The 19,906-nt window shown below is 40.1% G+C and overlaps 1 protein-coding gene across 1 annotated transcript in view; it reads left to right on the top strand.

Annotated features, from left to right (window-relative positions):
- The window catches only part of LOC139627124 (voltage-dependent R-type calcium channel subunit alpha-1E), a 93,943-nt gene that overhangs the window by 19,624 nt on the left and 54,413 nt on the right, over positions 1 to 19,906 (top strand). Inside the window, exon 4 of the mRNA XM_071487808.1 lies at positions 13,362 to 13,628. Within this exon, the coding sequence (XP_071343909.1) occupies positions 13,362 to 13,628 (267 nt within the window). The remainder of the gene's footprint in view (positions 1 to 13,361; positions 13,629 to 19,906) is intronic.

Below are 19,906 nucleotides of genomic sequence, written 5' to 3'. Positions count from 1 at the left end.
GACAGCACTCCTGTGTTAATGTTATGTCACATTCAGTTTTGTTTTACTCTCGTTCGTAGACCTACTATAACTCAGTTAAGCTCAATTCAAGGTCAATGTACGATTTCTGTAAAGGTCATCACAGCGTCCTCCCTCAATGTTTTACTACTGAAGCTTTGACACTTTATTAGGCTTGACCCTTCTAATTTCATCAGTACTCAGCTGAGGGAGAATGTGTCTCTCCCTGTATCTGTCTCCTTCTCCTTCATTATTGTATCTCTGTCAGTGTCAGACAGAGACACTCAGCGCAGTGTAAATGTCAGAGCTGTTTGTCATAAGTGAATTATTAATGATGACACGCTGAAAAGCCATTTTCCGCACCACAAAACCATGTGTCTGTCAAACAATATGCCAAATGGCAAAGGGCTGCATTATTGAGAGAGAGCCTGCATCGAGGGAAAATTGTAGAAATGTTTGTTCTCTCACACACTAATATTTTCATTTAATTCAAGTCGGCATATTTGTTTTATGACAAGGATGTATTTGTTTTTGCTTCACTGAGGACGGATTGTTCTCATTAAGTGATAAATAGATATAATGCTGTATTAATTCTCTTGCTCATCCTCTCTGTTTTGGTTCTTCTTTGCTCTCTCTCCATCCTCCTGTGTTTGCATGGCAAAATGTTGCAAACTGACACTGTTGATGACCATCACAGAGATGGAGAGAGAGCATGAGTTTCTGCAATGTGTGATCTGTCAGTAGATGACCATGTTCAAGTTTGACTAAATGTTGCTCTCGGGTTTAAAATGAAGGCAGTGAAGGGATGGGAAAGCATTTAGCAGTGCAATAAAGAGGGTAGAGACAGCTACAGAGTGGTGGTATGAACTTCTTTTGATTGATTTTGTCTTTGTGCCCTCATGTTGCTCTCTTATTTGTGACAGTTCATATAAAGACCTTAATTACTGAAATTAATATTTTATTGCTCTGATTAGTGTATATTTTTCCTTGCATAGCACTTTTCACTTTTGATGATGAAAGACACTGCAAAGAGTGATGAAATTACTGTAAAAATGGTTTAAGTGACACATACTGTGCAATTGCAGTGTGCTTGCATCTGGCTAGACCTTTGTTGCATGTTATCTCTCTCCCCAAGTCCCTGTCAATCTCTATTTACACTATGAAGGTGGAAACACCAGAAAAAAAAATCCCAAAACAAGATTAAAGGTTTACAGTCATTCTAGCAGCTCTTTGAGACTGTACTTGAGCACAGCAGTGCTTGGAGCTATTTGCTCAAATCAGCATGCAACATGCTTGCATTGACAATGTTAACATGCTGATGTTCAGCAGGTATGATATTTACTATGTTCACTATTTTGGATTAGTGTGGTAGCATGATAAAAAATAATCAAAGTTAAGTCCTCCAGTGTTTGTTTAGATATTTCAGTATGGTGGACCATATGGTGGACCGACGGGCCGATAATGCCATTTTGTGATTAAATTCTAAAGTGACGTTAGTTCAGAGAGCAACACCATCAGATGGCCTATATTGTCTCTCATCACAGATGGTTATTTAGGTGCCCTCTCTCCCTTTCTTTCACTAAAATTACAGCCTTAAATGTTACCGCCATGCATCTCTGGGCTCATGCCCCGCTTTACTGACACCAGCTGTGCCTCTTGAGGGAACCTCTTTATGAAATATGGCCTCTGGTTCTCCCATGCAACACCTCGGCGGCATGCTCTCTCATTTACTATTTCACATTCACGTTCAGTGGAGTTTATGCACTTGTGCACACACACACACACACACACACACACACACACACACACACACACACAAACAAACACAGCATGATGTGCAGCTCAGAGTTCAAATGCATATGGTTTGCAGGCACTTGCAAAGAGCAACATTTATTATGTGTTTAATAATTAAAGACCATAGATGTGATGACAACTCACTTGCTACAAGCAATATCTTAAAATAATGTGTCAGGTTCTGTGCTGGATGGAAATTTCCAATGGAATTGTCAGTTTTATGTCTTTATTCTTGAAGGACGTGCACATTAAAAGGTCTAAAGTGTCTGAACTGATTGAGAAGTCTGTAATTTATTAGAGACACATCATTCATCTGCCTTTGTCTTAAAGTAAAGCACTTTGAGTAAACCACATAGATAAACAAATGATATAAATCAGCGTTCGTAATGATTTTCACTCAATGCACTTGCACTTTGTCTCACAGAGAGGCTTGTTTGAAGAAGGGATACTTTTTCAGAGCTCTTCTGAGGAACTTATTTGCTGTACAGGTTCAGCTGAAAAAAAGCAGCCCTTTATGTTGACTTCCCACACTGCCCTGTGATATGAAACCATTCAGCACAGGAAGCAATATGACCTGTCAGCCTGCTCTGCCACCATATGTGCTTGCACAAAGATAAATAAAACACTCTACTGTAATGATGTTTGGCTAGAGAAGTAACACATTTACACCCCCCCCCCCCCCCCCCCTTTTTTTTTTTTTTTTAAATGGGAACTAGCTTCAGCTAACAGGAAGAAGGAGGTGATGAGGGGCTTGAATATCCCTGTTAATTGTCAGGTTGTAAATGGCAAGTTGTAAATGAGACATCCAATCAAGTCATCTATTCCAGAAACATTTATTTCTACGTCAAAAATAATTTGTAAAATGTATTTGTTGCTTTGGCAAAGTCATTATGAATAGTACTTTTATGGCAGATGTTAATATTAACAGCTCTCCATGCCTCTGAGCTGTCTTCAGGCTGATTTCACCATTTTAGAGCAAAGCTTTCATACCTCATGTACTTTTATAGCTGTCTTGTGTGTATACATGCTTAAATTATAGCTGTCATGTGCTTCTCTGGACATTAAAGTCCTGACACCCTGAGGAGGATGAATGTCCGCCTTGTCATAGACCTTGAATTCACTCCCCCTCCGTTTATTCAAAGCTTCAGATTTAAATATCAAAGATGATTGTGCTGTGCTCTGAGAGTTCAATGCCGTTAGCTTATTGGAGCAAATAATACCTTTGTAGTGCAACAGGATTTCTTTCAGCCACTGATGCTTTCAAGCCAAATGGACTTAGCAGGGAGACTTGGCTATATCTAAATTGCCTTTTTTGGCCCCTATTTTCAGATTACAATTCAGCAATGGGTTGGGTCATTCTTTGCGGCTGATATGCAGGGAAACAAGCCTGAAGTGTGCATGGGAGACATTCATCACATCCATTTCCCCCTAAAACCAGAGGGAGTCCAATTGTTGCAGCTGTGCAACTTATGTTGCTCCAGGAGGGAGCAGTTCTGACAAATGGGGAAAAGGATGCTGGGTAAGCAAAGTGGGTCCTCATCAATTTCCAACATAGCAGCAAACTGAGACTTCAGCGCCCTGTCTGTGACCTCTAGTGGAGCTGCTGAGAACTGCTTACTGCACAAACAGGCTCATGCATGCATTCATGAGACAAATGGATGGTGTTTAGCCGGTGAAGTAATCATTTGTCTGTGGTAGAGATGTCAATTGAAACAAATGGGTAAATATGTTGAAAGAGGCATCAAAATCCATCTGAAGGGATTCACAGAGAAGAGGAATAATTAGAATAGATTTTCTTGAGAAATATCTATGCAGAGGCCCAATGAGAGCAAGAAAGTGACACCTCACATAGTTTTAAAGCTCTTTTAAGGTTTAACTTGGCTCAGTCCACCTCACACTGGATCCCCCCTTGCATGTTGAAACACTGACGGCTGAGACTGCAAATACAAAGAGAATTGATGAATCATTCTTTTGTCTTTTTAATCTGAAGCCAAAGTATGATTTGATCCTGTGTGAGTTGAATTAGCATTGTTGAGCCCACCAGAGGGCATTCATAATCCACACTCTTCACTGCAGCTTCAGTCGAGCTTGTCTGCACAGTATGTTTTCCAGATCAGAGCAGCTGCCACATAGGTAATTATCCATTAGGTAATGACATGGGAAATACTGGTGTGGAGCAAAAAATCAAGCATATCCAATCTGCAGCTGCTGGGATGTCCTTAGTATTCGGAATTCAGGCACAAACACACACAAAATTATTTCACTCATAACCCTGGATTGGGACTTTCTGATAACCTTTTAGTTTGTTCTTAAGAGTTTTTGGGCTTATTATCCATGCCTCTGTGCCAGGAACATGGGTCCAGCTTTTCATTGAACAAGAGAGGGAAATATAAACATAGTCACTGAGTTACCTCATATTCATTCATATTCATACTCATTTGATCAGAGGTGTGAGGAGGTCAGGATGGAGAATTTGGGGTAAATCCAGGGGTTCCAAACCTTTTCACTCGACTCTCACATCTTCTCTTCTACTTTTCCTTCCTTTCCTTCCCTTTCCTTTCCCTTCTTCGTTTATGCACATTGCACACTACCTGGTTTCTCTCAGGCCTCAGGGGTACCCTGCCATCCACCAGCCTACCAGCCGTCCTCTTATGACTAGCCAGCCCTTGCACACCACCGCAGTAAATTTACAGCTGCCTGTTGACAATATTGATCTGTTGGGCTGCCAGTTTGATTATTAACACTCTTCTCATTCACTGTAATTTTGAGCCAGATAGATATATGGACTAATGGATGGTTTAATTTTAAAAATAAATGGCTGCAGCACCAAGCAGTCACTGCAAATTCCTTATTCATGGCTTTTTTTGATTAGCCCACCACCTGCTTCCTTTTCATCATATATTATGATGGATTTCCATGGTCTGGATTTTTTTCCTCCTTTTGGTTTTGCACCATGTGCAAATGTCTCTAAACCCTGGCCATTAATGTTGTATATATCGAATTCTCCATACCCAAAGAATTTTGATGTACAAGTAAGTTATATTTTGTGGTTTTTATTCTGTAAACTCACAAGATTTCTCCCATTCCTGTTAAGTGACTTCTGGGCCTTTGCATGAATTCATATGACTTGCATTGTCTAAAGTGGCTGAATAAAGTAAAATGCTTTCACATGTCTACATCCATGTAAATCTTTGATGTTGAAAGTTGCCATGATGTTGAAAGATTATGGGAAAATGAGTGATCAGAAAGGTTTCTTTTATTTCAGTCAGGGAGACAATACATGTCTACAACAGCATCAGTTGTTAGATGTGTCCCTATATACTAATCCTATTTTTTCTGAGTTTCTGAAATATGATCTATACAGAACATCTTCTGTCCCATTAAATAATGTAGTACCACTCTTTGTCACTAGGTGGAAATAATGTCCCAGGATATTATTGCCCATCAGTAGGAAATGGTTATGTAGGATGAAGCAGATTTTACTATAATCGTACAGTGTGAGAGTAATGTTGTTAGACGAACATATGAAGCTAATTTTGGTACATTATTCAATATTAGACATCAGCCAAAAATGTCATCCACCATGACGGAGGCTCTTTCTTGACAAATACTTAAAAACAGTTTGACAAAAAAAACATTAAAAACATTCAGTTTTCAATGCACAATGGATTCCTTCATTAACTGTTTAATTATGGCTTTCATCAGTTAGTTTTTCCTTTAAAGACCTAATGTTTTCCAGCGTTTCATCATCAGTGGTGTATCATCTGATATGTCACTTAGCTTCAAGGAACTGCTGATGAATTATTAGATTATTATCTTAATCTAATTATTAGATTTGATTAAATACTAATATCCTCACCTTAACACGGACAGTGTGCTGCCAGAGACTGTAGTGAAGTGTTTATTATCTTCTGCTCAACTTCCTTGGGTTTTAAAATCTGTGTAAAACCTGTTTGAATTAATTTCTCAGACACATCAGATCAATGTGAGGCGAATCCTTTTCAAGTCAATAAGTGCATGCTATGGAAATTTACTGAAAACAATCATCACCCAATGTCATAAAATCCTTATGTATTTTTTTTTTTTATCAAGCTGCTTAGATTAATGGAGCATCTCAGACAGCTGTGTAAATGTCAGCATTTATGTTTGTTTTGTTATCTGGTCGCTGACTGCAGCAGATCTTTCACTGCCCAACTGTTGCTCTGACCACTCTAAACTTGCAATATGGCGGAAACCAGGTTAACAACATGCTTGTGGACAGTCATTTGTCTGGAGACAGCGACCATAACTTGGCTCCCCTTGGGGAACAATGATTTATATAGGTTATTCCATGAAATCTAGGGTTACAGCGACAGATTCACCGGGCTAAGAATAGGGGGCATGTCAGTTCAGTTGCTAGGAAACAAGTGGGAGGAAGACAACAGTGGAAGGCAGAAAACTGGGTTGGTATGGAGAGAGAGGGGAGAGAGAGAGGGTAAGACAGCTGGAGAGATAGATGAGGGTGAGAGAGAGAGAAAGAGAGAAAGACAGAGAAATCGTGCCGCAGGGTAAATTTGTTTCATCAAATTTCCTTCGGGCGCTGATCAAGGCCAGGAAAGAAATCAACAGTGCTGTTATTTCCATGCTGTTATTACAGAGTGATGACTATTGATTCTGCCAAACCCACTTGTAATTAGTCCTGTTTCTATGATCAAAAACACTTTCTCAACGTAAAGCCCAGAAATTCAAATGGTGGTTGAGCTTGTATAGCTCATCACTAACACGCACCCAGACACACACAAACGCACTCAAAAGTCCTCTCATGTTCCAACCATTACCATCTCAATGAAGCTAAATATAGTCCAGTCTCCCGGCCCCTTCATCTCACCACATCAATAGGTCTGGCTTTGTCGTCTTTCTGTCCTTCTGTGTTTGCCCCGAGCTTTTCTGTGTCAAGCTGAAATCTGCTCAGGCTGATGGCACACTGACCCAGCTCGGTGGTTATTTTTGGGGAACTCAATAGGTTTAATATGTGTTTTTGTAGGTTCGAGCATCACCCAATGTGCAAGCTTATTAATGAGAGCACGGTTTTTGTTACGTACTAACAGTATGTTAAGTAGTTGTTATAGATGACTAATATCCAAAATTAATGCATTTTTATAGTGAAAGTGTATCTAAGTTCATTATTTCCAAATTTTATATCATTATCTCAAAACAGTTGTAATAGTGGCTTCAAACACGTGTGCATCCACGTCTCCCAACTGTGCACCATATGCATTTCCATCGGATACAAATAAAGAAGTCCCTCAATTTCAAAAATTGTATAATTACAGTTTCCAGTATGTTAATGTTTTCATCTGTATTTATTAGTTACATACGTCAGCTGTTCCGACAGACTGTGTAAACAGTGAACTGTTTTTGAATCTCCACCAAGCCATGGTTAATGTGTTTTCAGCCTTATCCATGAAATAATATACACAAACAGACTTGATTTCAGTCCAAACATTGTGGTATCTTTCCAACAACACTGAATTGATAGAAATTATGTTTTTCAGTGTAGTTTCAGTTCAGACCCTGTCAATGTTTTCACACCTTTTGCAGCTCAATTTTGGTACACTTTGAGGCCAGGCACAAACACACCTGTAAGTGCAGTTTAACGGTGTCATTAGCAGGGTCTAGCCCTCCCGTAATTTCACATGTATTTTAGTGGACATCATACAAATGACAGGAGGAAAATATAAATATATATACCTGCTCATTCTGTTCTTTGTTTTGTGTGTTGAAATCATTGCCTCTAAAGAGCAGGTGCAAATTTACACAGGTATGAGAGAAGCCTGTGGTGGGGAAGAAAAAAATTTAATCAACCAGTATTCTTCAGAGACCTGCACTGAGAGGGAGAGAGCAGTAGCTCATAATAAATGAACACAATATCTGACTGTGTTAGAACACCAAACAAAGAGCAGACAGGGAGTTATGGCTCTGTGGTCATTAATCCTCAATTTGAAGTTGAACTTGATGTTCACTGAGCTGCTGCCTCTCTATGGCTATGGCGAATGCACTCTTAGGGCGTATATAATGTATTTTCAAAGGCATGCAGTCAGCCACATGCATTGGCTGTCTAGTGAACGTCAACTTCAGGTTTTACCACAAAACAACAAACCATCTTTGTTTGGTGATTGGTTTGATGAAACAGTTTTTCTTTCCCACTACAACCTTCCTTTTTCACTATGGCTGCTGGATTCGCTCCTTCTTCTGAGAGGTGGAAATGCAAGACCATTCTTTGCAAACTATATGAAGTTAAGTGAGTAAATCTAGCAGATTTGAACCTCAAATCACACTCAAATGGAGCCTCCAGGCTGTTGTCTGGAATTAGTCTCAAAAGATTTAGTAAACCTTGTGTATTCCTATAAACTGACTCCCTTGAAGTTGTTTTGACATTGTGCTCTTGTATGTTTTTAAGGACAGTTGTTGCAGCAAATGTGGGTAAGACCAATATTTTCGGCAGTATGTGTAAGATGGACAACATCATCTCTACAAGGATGCCTTGTTGCTATAGAAACCATTATGGCAGTGACAGCTAGAAAACCTGTTCAGTGTTAGGTTGGCCTGTAAAGAGTCACAAAAACTTTCAAGAAATCTTCCTGTCCTTGAATGCGCAGTTTAAAAGAATTCAGTGAATATGAAGGTTGTCCACAATGAAAGCCTTCGTGCTTAAGGATTGCAAAGCACTGACTACACGACACTACCCAGGATCCTCCTGCATCTTCAAATCTCCTAAACTAGATCAAATGTAGACAAAAATGGGATTATAGAAAAAATACATGCAAATACAGTGTGTCATGATCTGCCCCAATAATGGAGGGATCATGGGATAAAAGAAATTAAGGTAAAAAAAAAAAAAAGCACTCCTAAACAATTATGGAACTTATTGACTTGTTACGATCAGACTGCTGCAGTGTGTTTTGATCTGCTCTTATATACCTGCACAATTAAAGCCCCTCCCATGGGTGTCATCAAGCACATTCTCAACACTGATGAAAATGTGTTGACATGAAACTCAGACAGACACACAGATTCCTTATCTGACGTCTCTCTCTGTCTGCCTGTCTGCCTGTCTCACAGCACTGTGCAAATAATGTGTCTTCTCTGTATTACTCCCTACAGTGGCTTCCAGCACTTACACTCTTCTTCCAATTACACTACTTGTCATTTAGTCAATGATTAATTTGTCCTTTTACAGTTCACCTACCTAACTTGGTTCCAAACTAAAGTGCTCCTGTTGGAACAAAAATTAGAAACGCCTACATAAATAGCCAGAGGTATGAATGAATACCTGAAGTCCACCATTTGGTATTAGTTCTATTATACTGATAAAGTATTATTAGAGATATATTAATAATCTGTTCTTGTAATGTGTTTTGCACTTCTCTTTTGCAGAGTAGATGCAGTCCTATTGTCCTTGCTTAGTTGGCACATGTCATGTCATGAAACTGAAGTTGTCATAATGGTTAATAATGAAACTAATATTTTTAGCAGACCATGTAACATTGAGCTGCACAACGCCTTATTGATGTGTTATCTTCTTACTTCTCTGCTCGAAATCTACGTTGGACTAAGTTTCAAAAATCACTCAAGCTAACCCTGACTGTAACCATACCCAACAAATCCAAAACAATCTGAACTTTGTAATGTGGCATTTAGTGTTTTATTGAGAAAAAGGTGTGGGCTGCATGATCATTGGATTGGGTTTCATTTATTTCTGGGTTTGTGTGGACAGAAATGGCTTAAACACAGCCCTATAGCATGGAAATAGTTGACGCTCTTAGTCCATGTGGATTCAGCACACACAGCTCAGTGTAAATATGTTGGAAGTTGAAGGTAAAAAAATGGTCAAATGTTCATACATAACAACCAAACGGGTCAAGTAAACACGTGCACTTAGCTCACGTGTGGGTTTTAACATGATTATTTTTTTTCCCTCAGGGTAAGTGGAGTGATGAGCAAAGAGGATGATAATGACCAGGTTTCAGATACAAGCCCGTCAGGTATCTCCATTCACACGCTCTATTTTTGAATTGAAATCTTTGTTCCCACCTCAGTCCTGTGGCACTAAGTCCCATTACCAGAACAGGGACTGTCAACCAGCTGTCATGACAGCTGGTAACCTTGGTAACCCTGTGTCCTTCGGCTAGATTTTTGCAAGCTATACGTCTCTTCCAGCTAAGAGAAGATTTTCCAACATTTACACCAAGTCTGCAAAGTCAAATTAGATGCTGTCTTCACCAATATTGACCTCCTTGAACTTTATTTTTCATTGAAATTTGTCTACATAATCTTCTGCTTTTAAAACAGTCAGTCCTATAGTCCGCATTGCTAATGTGGCTTTTCCTGCAGTGTTTCAGTAGTATCCATTTAGCAATGATAAAAACCAAAATAATCCATCTCCTTTCAAAGGATTTAAGTTAACTAATGCTTTATTGATCTGTTATAAGCAATGTAATAAGAGCATCACTTGCTTTAGCTTGCAGATAATTAGGTCTGTCAGGAAGACTCTAATGGACTGATCACTTTAGCACCTGTTATATACCTAGAATTGTTGTTAAAACAGAACAATGGAAAATTATTCATAACATTATTATTAGACTATTAGAAGGTGAGGAACCTATGAGCATTTATTAATGGATGGTTGATGTTTATGAATGAAATTTATGAAATACAAAGGATAAACATCAGCCAAAAGGAATTTTTACAAACTGGCATCCAAAAACTGATTAATGGCTTACAACTGACTTATAAAGCATTAGTAGGATTTATTAACTATAAAGTCATTAGTTACAACTCATAAGCTCTTAGTGTGCCTTTTGAGAAAGTGGTTCAAACTAAAAATAGGTGGTGTAAACTCTTTTTCTTTTTATGGTTTGACTGTGCTCTAATCGAAGCATCCAGTCCTTCAGCAATATCACTAGTACTTTGATTGAAAAAAAAGCCATGGACTCAAAGCATTGTACACAACAAAGACACTCTAACTGCTTGCTCTCTGCCTTTTTACATGAAAGAACCATCCACCCCAATCGTCCCTGTTGTTTAACACCTAATTACCATAATTCACCCCTCACCTCTCAGCCAAGAAAGCTGTGACTGCTGCTGCACGCTCTCGTCCTGGCAGAAAAACTAATGGTATCACTCCCTTACTGCTGCACAGAAGAAGTGGAAAAAGTAACATTTCTATCACACATACAGTAGGTGACACTGAAATAACACAAAGCAAGTGAAATGTAACTTTTCTAACGCAGTTTCTTGCCTTTTAACGGGAGGAGATTGACAATTTGTACATCTTGTCTCACTATGTATAATGAGAAGATGTCAGATTTCTGTCTGTTATGTGTTCTATTTTTAATGCCCATAATGTGTTGAAGCGCTAATGAGTCAGAGGCCACAGACCATTGATCACCACCTTCGTCATACCACCATCACTGAATCCCCATCAGTGTCAGCGTTGTGGTTAACTCTCTCCTGTGGCTCTTCTTTTGTCTTTTGTTTCCCTGACTATCACTTTACTGCCTCAGTTTAAACAATTATATGATGGCTGGTGAATTTTACTGTACACAGACTCTCATCTTTATGTTCTTTGAGAATTCTTTGCATCTTGCCTCATATCTTTTTGGGATGGTGGTTTTTTTTTTTGTAGAACTCCATTGGCTCATTTAAAGGATAAGGCTGCTTTTATTTTACATTTTTATTTTTGGCAACAAATCCTATCAAAAGACCAAAACCAACAATACATTAGTCCATGTCATGATCTATCTGACTTTCCTTCCCTGTCTGTGACTGGTTATGATTTTAATTTAAAGATTAAACACCTAAAAGAATTTCCACATCAGATTCAAGATGAAAATAACAGAACAGGCGACAGTACAGCAAGTGTATACAGCAGGTATTTGAAGAGTGGCTCTATTCAAACCTCAGTGTTTTTAATAGTTCACTAACAGTGGATCTGTGACAGTGAAAAATAAAATATATCAAGCTTTGACAAAAAGATGATACTTGTAACTAGAATCAATTCACCAGATTTTTATTATTGCTTCCTGTATAGTCATGTTTCTCATATCTGACAATTGGCAGGCATTGGTTCCTGCCCCCCACCGGCCAGCCCTTCATTGTAAAAACATATGATCACTTCCAGTCGGCACACAGCAGCATGACTCCCCCTCACTATCACGCCTTGCAATAGTAGGTTCTGAGCCCTGCAATTAGCCAGAGATGCTGCCGCTGTCCTCCTGAGTGTCTTGCTGGCGCCTGGTATCTCACAACAAGTGTTTACTCCCCTCCAGATCTGATACGTGACCAGCATCTTGCTCGCCCTGAGGCGTGACCATGCAAGGTGAACAACACAAGTCAGAGCAGATTATCACAGCGTGGCCCTTCCCATAGTCACATAGAAAGCTGTACTGATCCTACAGTAAACCTGACGTTGCAAGAATTTTACACAAGGGCGCATAAAGTCATTGCGCATTAATAGTTGGAGTAACAGGTTCACAGGCTGTCTAACGTTGAATATAGTTGGTTTACATAATCCTCACTCATCATGGTGGGGGCAGTTGCATCTAATAATTGTTTCCATTACACTGTGACTTCATTGATTACATGCATGACTCTGTTTTTCCTTTTCATTGTCTTCTGTTCACACGGTTCGTCAACCAGATCTGCGCATCTCTGGGGTTGGACAGAGGTTAGGAGAGGTGTGTTGATCCTGTCGCATTAGAGGAGCCACTGTTGCCTTCTCTCCTCCTGCTCTTACAGTGCCGAGGAGAAGGGGGGATGCTCCCTCACTATCCCACTGCAGACAAGACGGATTCGGGGTTGCTTTTTCCTCTGTGTGACACGTAGTTTTTTTGTTTTTTGTTTTTTTTTTTTTTCCGCGTTGTTTCTGGGAAAATGTTGTGGGAAATGCCAAAGTTGTTATCTTTTTTTTTTCACCCCCGTCGCGCTCTTACACACGCAGTAGGATAGTGCTCTTGTGGTAGGTGGTCAACAGAGAAGAGGAGAGAGGAGACATGAGTGATGTGCACTAAATTAGTCAGTGGACTGTTGCCAGTTTATTTCAAAAATCCATGAATCAACCTGCTCTTCTCCTTTTCGCTCAGGGGACTGAGGATGGCTGAAGACCTGACCTGTTGCAGCTTTTCTCTTTTCTCTTTGTAGTGTTTGGATGGATCAAACGCTGCAAAATGGTTCAGTTTTCACCGCTTCATTTAAGGCGACGGATTCATTAAACGAGGCGCAATTGAATTACTTTTTGGATTTGTTTCCTTTTTTCGCGCAGAGCGCACTTGGTAAGGGAGACCGACCGAACCGAATGGACAAAATCCGCAAATGTTTTCATCTGATTTCGAAGTTTGAGGACAGTGGAAGCGGTGCTTTTGCGAATATAGAAGTGACGATGGACTAAAACTGATCCGGCTCTCGACACACGCTGCCGTCACACCGAGCGCAGCACCGCAACCTGCTTTCCAGGAGAATATAACCTCCTTTTCCTCCCCCGTCTCACCTTTTCCCCTCCCCCCCCCCTCCCGTGTGGTTTGCTTTGACAGAATGGCCCGGTTTGGGGACGACGTCCCGGGCTTGTTGAGCTCAGGGGATGGAGGGTCCGAGCGCAACCGGAACCGCGATGGGGCGGCCGTGTCCACAGGTGGCATCTCCCCAGCCTTCAAGCAGACCAAAGCGCAGCGTGCCCGCACCATGGCCTTGTACAACCCCATCCCGGTCAGGGAGAACTGCTTCACCGTCAACAGGTCCCTCTTCATCCTTGGCGAGGACAACGTGGTCAGGAAGTACGCCAAGAAAATCATTGAGTGGCCATATCCTTTTCTGCTTCATGGTGGAAATGAAGCGGGTAAGGTGTGAAATGTACAGACACACGCAGGAGTCATGTAGGAGTGAAATAAAAACGGTAGGTAAACTGGGATCCATTTGGTCAACAAACAAACATGCAGACGTTTTTTTTTTTTTCATAATCTGTTTATGCCCCCCAAACTGTGTACAGTTTTCTTATAAATGTACACAAGTTTCTAAACAGTCAAATTCTCTTAGGTGTTTTGCACTTTCTCTGTGCAACAGAGAATCCGTCGGAAATTTCAGCACCATGGACAGTACACACAAGACAATACCACCACCACCACAATCACACACACACACACACACACACGTTCACTTGAGTTCAGTCTAGAAATAGTTTGAATGATTAACTACTTTTTTGGTTCATTAATTGTTTAATTGAAATAGAAACCAGAACAGTACAATGCTGTAACAGGAGCAAGCACTAAATCTGACCTTTTGAGTGTGTCAGTGGCGGTGTTTTAATCCTTTAATGATGATCTAGGAGTGGGTGAAATGAAATGTAGCAGTTTTACAGGTTATAAAAATAGCTATATTTAGACAAAAACTGCTGCAGAAGAGGAGGAGTTGTTAATGCTAAGTGGATTACCGGGGCAGAGAGGAGTTTCTCCATGTACAGCTGCAAATATTTTCTGTCAACAAAAGGCTATGGAGACCTGCTGCTCATACTCAGTCTCCTTTTATACAGTAGATATATCAAACTTAACTAGAGCTGCTATGATTAGTCGATTAATTATTTAGTTGATGCACATAGGACTAATCAGCAACCACTTTGATAATCTTTTGTAATTTTTGAAACAAAATTAAATATTAAATATTCTCTAGTTCCAACTTTTCCAATGTGAGGATTTGCTGCTTTTCCCTGTTTTATATCACTCTGAACTGAATATTTTGAGTATTGCGCTTTAGGAAACTGTGATAGGCCTTTTTTGTACTGTTATACATTACAGCCCTAATTAGCCCTAGCCCTATCGATAATACATAACAATTATATACTGCTGTTACTTTAATGACTATTTGACTGCTTTCCACCCCTAATGACTTGCTCTGCTATTACTAAAAAGGGAGAGACTGTGTTTCCCCTGCTTGTTGCTGAGAGGGACAGTCACACGCAAATGTCCATTGGTGGCGTGTTTGTGCTGCTGCTGTGCAGCTCACCAGGTGTCTGGGCCAGGTGTGGCCTCTTCGCTCCTTTTGTTCTGCTCCATTCAGCAGCTTCCTGACTGACTGACTGGCCTACTGCTGATTTTGAAAAACTCAGTAAATAGAATGAGTGCGCTTCTATTGTTGATTGCGATCTATTGTGGTTGTCTCTGGGTTTGCTCATCCATTTAGGTGATTAAAAATAGAAACGGATGAATTTTAATCAACAGCCGAAGAATAAGGTTTGAAATGTGTTTGTGTGTGTGGTGGTTATCATATTACAGACATTTCAGGCCTCCAATGGTTACCATTACCAAAAATGATATTATAACAGCACCAACAGGCACGTATACTCAGCAAGAATACAATTGGCTTTAAATCAAAACGTTGTGTGTGCTGTAGTGACCAGAAGGATAGCAGCCAGACTGAACAACCTCCAGGTTAATGTGCTGTTGTGGAGGGAGTGTCTCATTACATCTAATGAGTTCTACTGTATCTGATTAACAGACATTAACAGGAATTATATGTAATGATGTCTGATCACTGTGTCGTGTGCTATTACAACTAGTCATTACTCACTGACTCATACTATATTATATTGTTTGCTAATTTGGTTTTGAAGGGAGTGACGCTGAGCTGAGTGATGTTGTGATCTGGTCAATATCCACGATGGCTGTGATGAGTGGCTCAATCCACTATATGTGAATCATGTTTCATGTAGTGACTCATGCACAGCACATAAGCAACATAGGCACACATATTAACACATACTGTACATATAAACATGTAAACATACTTGTGAGGACTCTCATTGACAGGGTGCATTCTTTACCCCCTATTTTAAGTTTCATTAGCAAACTGTACTTAAAAGAATATGCTGACATTTTGGAAACTGTATTGTATGTTTATTTGCCTTTTTGCCGAGACACTTGATGAGAAGATCAGCACCACTCTTACATATTTTAAATATAAAGTTAGAGTCACATGCAAATTATCCTGGCTTAGCATAAAAAATGGAAACAGGGGGAGACAGCTAGCCTGGCTCTGTCCAAAGAATTAAAAAATCCACCTACCAGCACCTCCAAAGCTCATTAACTAACACTTACGTATCTTGTTTGTTTAATACATACAAAAAACTGAAGTGTACAAACATCGAGTTATGGTTTTACAGGGATTTATGTTCTGGACAATTTGTTGGCTGGGTGCAGTGACTTCCTGGAGGTTGCTGTGAAAAACTGATTTGTTCATTCGCATTTGCCACCAGGTTGCAATTTCAACAATTATTGCACACCATAAGGTCTTAGTCACAGGTGTGTAGGATCAAAAACTCTTGACTTAAAAACAGTCCTGCACACTGTCCATTACTTGCACTCACTTCATAAAGGGAGTACCAGTGATAGACACTTGTACTCACTTTTATTAGGTAGGTACACACTGTGGTTTTGAAGGCGTCTTCATGGACACATGATGGACAGTGTGCAAGATTCTTGGTTTTCTGTCCATTTCACTGGTCTTGGAAACTGAGAACCTAATTAAAGGAACAGCCAATAGACTGCAAACCCCCTTTTTTTGCACTTTTTTAACCTAAGTCCTTATCCTAAACTTAGCATAAACCTAATTTCTATTAGTATTCCTGAAATTCTTATCCTCCTAAAGAATCCTCACTTTCTAAAGTTGTCATAACTCTAAGCTGCAGTTAGTATGTTTAAATGACCATTTGTTGGACAAGGCAGCTGTAGACGTCACCCTGAACTATGAGAAATTGTAACTGACATTTTCAAACACTTTGTTGACAAAACGATTTATCAACAAAATAATTGCTGCATTAATCAATAAAGAAAATAATTGTTAGTTGCCGCCCTTCTCTCATGGTCTCAAACTGAAAGAGGTCCTCACAGAGATAGAAGTACAATAACACACACACACACACACACATGCACACACACAGTCTCACTCTCGCAGGATGTCTCGTAAAGGTCAGCCTTGTGTTTGGAGCACAACTTGCCGCTGTCACCTCGCTGTAAGAGGCCCTTTTTTTCTCTGAGTGCTCAATTATCAGCAGATGATCAATCCAGGAAGTATTCAGAGGCTTCTGTGGTTTGGGCATGTAACAGTGGTGCTAGAGAAGTGTGCGTGGGCTTATGAGAGCATGTTACACTTTGCTTTGATGTGAGTACATATTCTCTCTTAAATCCCTTCGTGCAAGTTCACAGGAGTAAGGGGTGATTAAACAGGTGTCCACATGTACGTGTGAGTCTGACTGTCAGTCTACCTGCTTGAGGTTGCAGTTGATGGAGGTTGATCGAGGCCTGGCAGGGAAGAGGCAGAGCTAATGAAGCGCATGGCCTGAGTTTACTGTGGGGGCCTGGTGAGGACTTGCAGCTGCTCCTCCTGTCTGATCCCCACTGGGATCCCCCGCAGCGGGAAGTTTCCCATTGAGAAGGTACACCTGTAAATAATTGATTGTTGGATTTAATAGAGTTTGTTTCATCAGGGCACACAGAAATAACCATGTGAAAGTAAGACATGCTTGCTGGTCGACAGACTTAGTTTTTAGGTACGAAAAGGTCAATTTTGGTATTTGACAGGGAATGTCACTGCTCTTTTGTTGAACTAAGAGGACCAACTGGATTTAAAATACACGTATTGGTTATATAATTAAGTGAGCGTTTTAGATTGTGAATTCTGTGCATATGCCTCCAGAGTCAACTTAAACTTGAGAAAGACCATTAATTCCCCTCTAACTAGATTGCATCCTTGCATGAAAAATGGAAATGGAAAATTACCAAGGAAATGACCCTTGTGTCTCTAGTGTAGTTATTGTCTTACTCTCATTTATTTCCAATTATAAAAGCTGTTTTTTCCGCTAATTGCTTGCCTTTTCACTTCTTTAATGAGTGCAGATTTAAAAGTGAATGTAGCTGAAGGATATGAAACTAGTATAAATGGACATGCACCCTTGATTTAAAAGTCTGCTGACAGTGACTTCATATAACGAATCCCCAAACACACATGACATAAGATAAGGTCCCCCCTCCTACTGTGACCTCTAGGCCACTGGCTGTATGGCTATATATGCAACTGCTTCCATATTTCTTGACAGAGAAGTGTATATAAGAAAGGCCTGTGGCTCTGAGTTGACACGGGCTGTGTATAAACTGAACTATGGCTGCATTTATCCTCAGGATTGATCGGCTAGTTCAAGCAGGCCACTGAGATGTGGAGGGGATGTGGAATTGAAGACAGATTGGGCTATGTTTGATGCAGGAGTCAGATAATCCATTCATTTGACAGCATTTTTTTCTTAGCCACTTTAAAATAACAGTATAGTTTGAATTTTCACAAGAGATTAAAAATATTAGTGTATCAGTGTCTTTACTCTTTAGGCTTAAACAGAGCAGAGCTTAATTTTTACTCCAAATGGAGATCAAACCTCAGGCTTTCCGCTGTGTTTGTATGTTTAATGCTGTTCTCTGCCTATGACACACGCTCATAAACATGTGCTGCAGATAATTCACAGATTTCCAATAAGCCCGGCTCAGATGCCTATGATTCATTTTGATCTTCACCTCTATGCAATAATAATCTCAGGGGCTGGGACCCAGTCTGGGCTTGAGTGTATTCGCAGATGCACAGGGCATCACACTCTGTCTCCATGTCTATTTTTACACGCATGTTTGAGGAATCGAGGCAGAGTGCCAGCGTCACTGTGACTCACAGGATTGCTCACGAGACGCCTTGCTGCTAAAGCTGGTAGACAATCCGTGATCCACGTCACACACCACGGGACTGATGAGGGGAGAATGGTTTTTGTTAAAGACACTTGTTGAGTGTTAACCTGATGATGAGCTCAACACTGAGTCTCACAGGAGTATTACATGGAGAGAATTTATTAAAATGTCTGGGCAGTCAGGGAACATAGTAGTTACAGACTACAGGAATGCATCAGAAAGGCTGCAGAGGCCAAATACTCAATGAGTAATAACACTGGATAAAATGATTGTGTATATGTAAAGGGTGTCGCTTGTTATGATGAATCAAAGAAAAAAATCACCAACTTTCTTGTTATCCCCAGTTCTCTGGAGCTCTTAGTATATTCTGTCTCTTTGTATTTTTTTTCAGCCTGCAACTTTACTGTTTTGGTTCACTCTCACTACTCATGTAATAAAAAGAGATACTCAGACACCTGGTACTTTATGTAGACAGTAATACTACCTTAATACTGGTCCATCACACAATGACAAGCTCAAATGACAAATGACAATGACAATGAAAACAGCTATTACAAGAGAACTGAAATAATAATATCACAAAAAAGACTGATATAATGAAAAGTATATAATATAAGAAACTAAAAACCGACATGGATGTATCACTGACTGGAATGACTACTTTCAAATCTAGGGCTGAATCAAAAACATTTTTCTAGGTAATGCCTTTGACAATACTTCAGTTAAAAATGTCATTTATTTGACTGATTCTAACCTGTTATTGCTCTTCAAGATCTTTCATGTAGTGGTTATAATTAGCACAGCATCAAGCTGTGTGTGTGTGTGTGTGTGTGTGTGTGTTTGTGTGTAACAGAGATAGTTCAGCTGCCCAGTAACTGTCTTATGGCATTGACTTTTGGCTGGAAGAGAAGCCTGTTGCCGTGGATACCTCTCTCCTCTCTCCTTCTATCTTCATTTTCTGTCTTTTCTTCCCCTTCTTAAACACCCCACCCCCCCCTCCACCTTCCTGTTTGTTGTGTGTGTTCGAGGGAATGTAGGGTGTGGCGGCTGGCTGCTGCTGAGAGCTCACAGTGAGGCTAAAGTGATGCCAGTTATTGTAGAGGAATGACTCAGTGGATACACTTCAGTTCTTCGAAAGATAAAAACAAACTTGAAAACAGCCTCTCAGCTTGAGACACATATTATGTCGTTAAGTCACTTTTGACAGTTTGTCTTCATGCTCATCATCTACTGGTTGCTGATTGCTGCAATGGTTTTGTTTTTCCAAAACCTCTCAGCAATTAACTTGCAACCTCTGAGTCAGCCTGTGGCGCAGCCTAGGTTTAAGTTAGAACCCCTGTGGGCAGGTGGGAGTAAGATTGTATTTG

This window comes from Trachinotus anak, unplaced genomic scaffold (genome assembly GCF_046630095.1).
Source record: "Trachinotus anak isolate AG129_WGS33_773 ecotype Australia unplaced genomic scaffold, CSIRO_AGI_Tana_v1 ptg000010l, whole genome shotgun sequence".
Taxonomy (NCBI): Eukaryota; Metazoa; Chordata; class Actinopteri; order Carangiformes; family Carangidae; genus Trachinotus; species Trachinotus anak.
The sequence above is the reverse complement of the archived record's forward strand: the minus strand, read 5'-3'. Positions and strand labels throughout refer to the sequence as shown.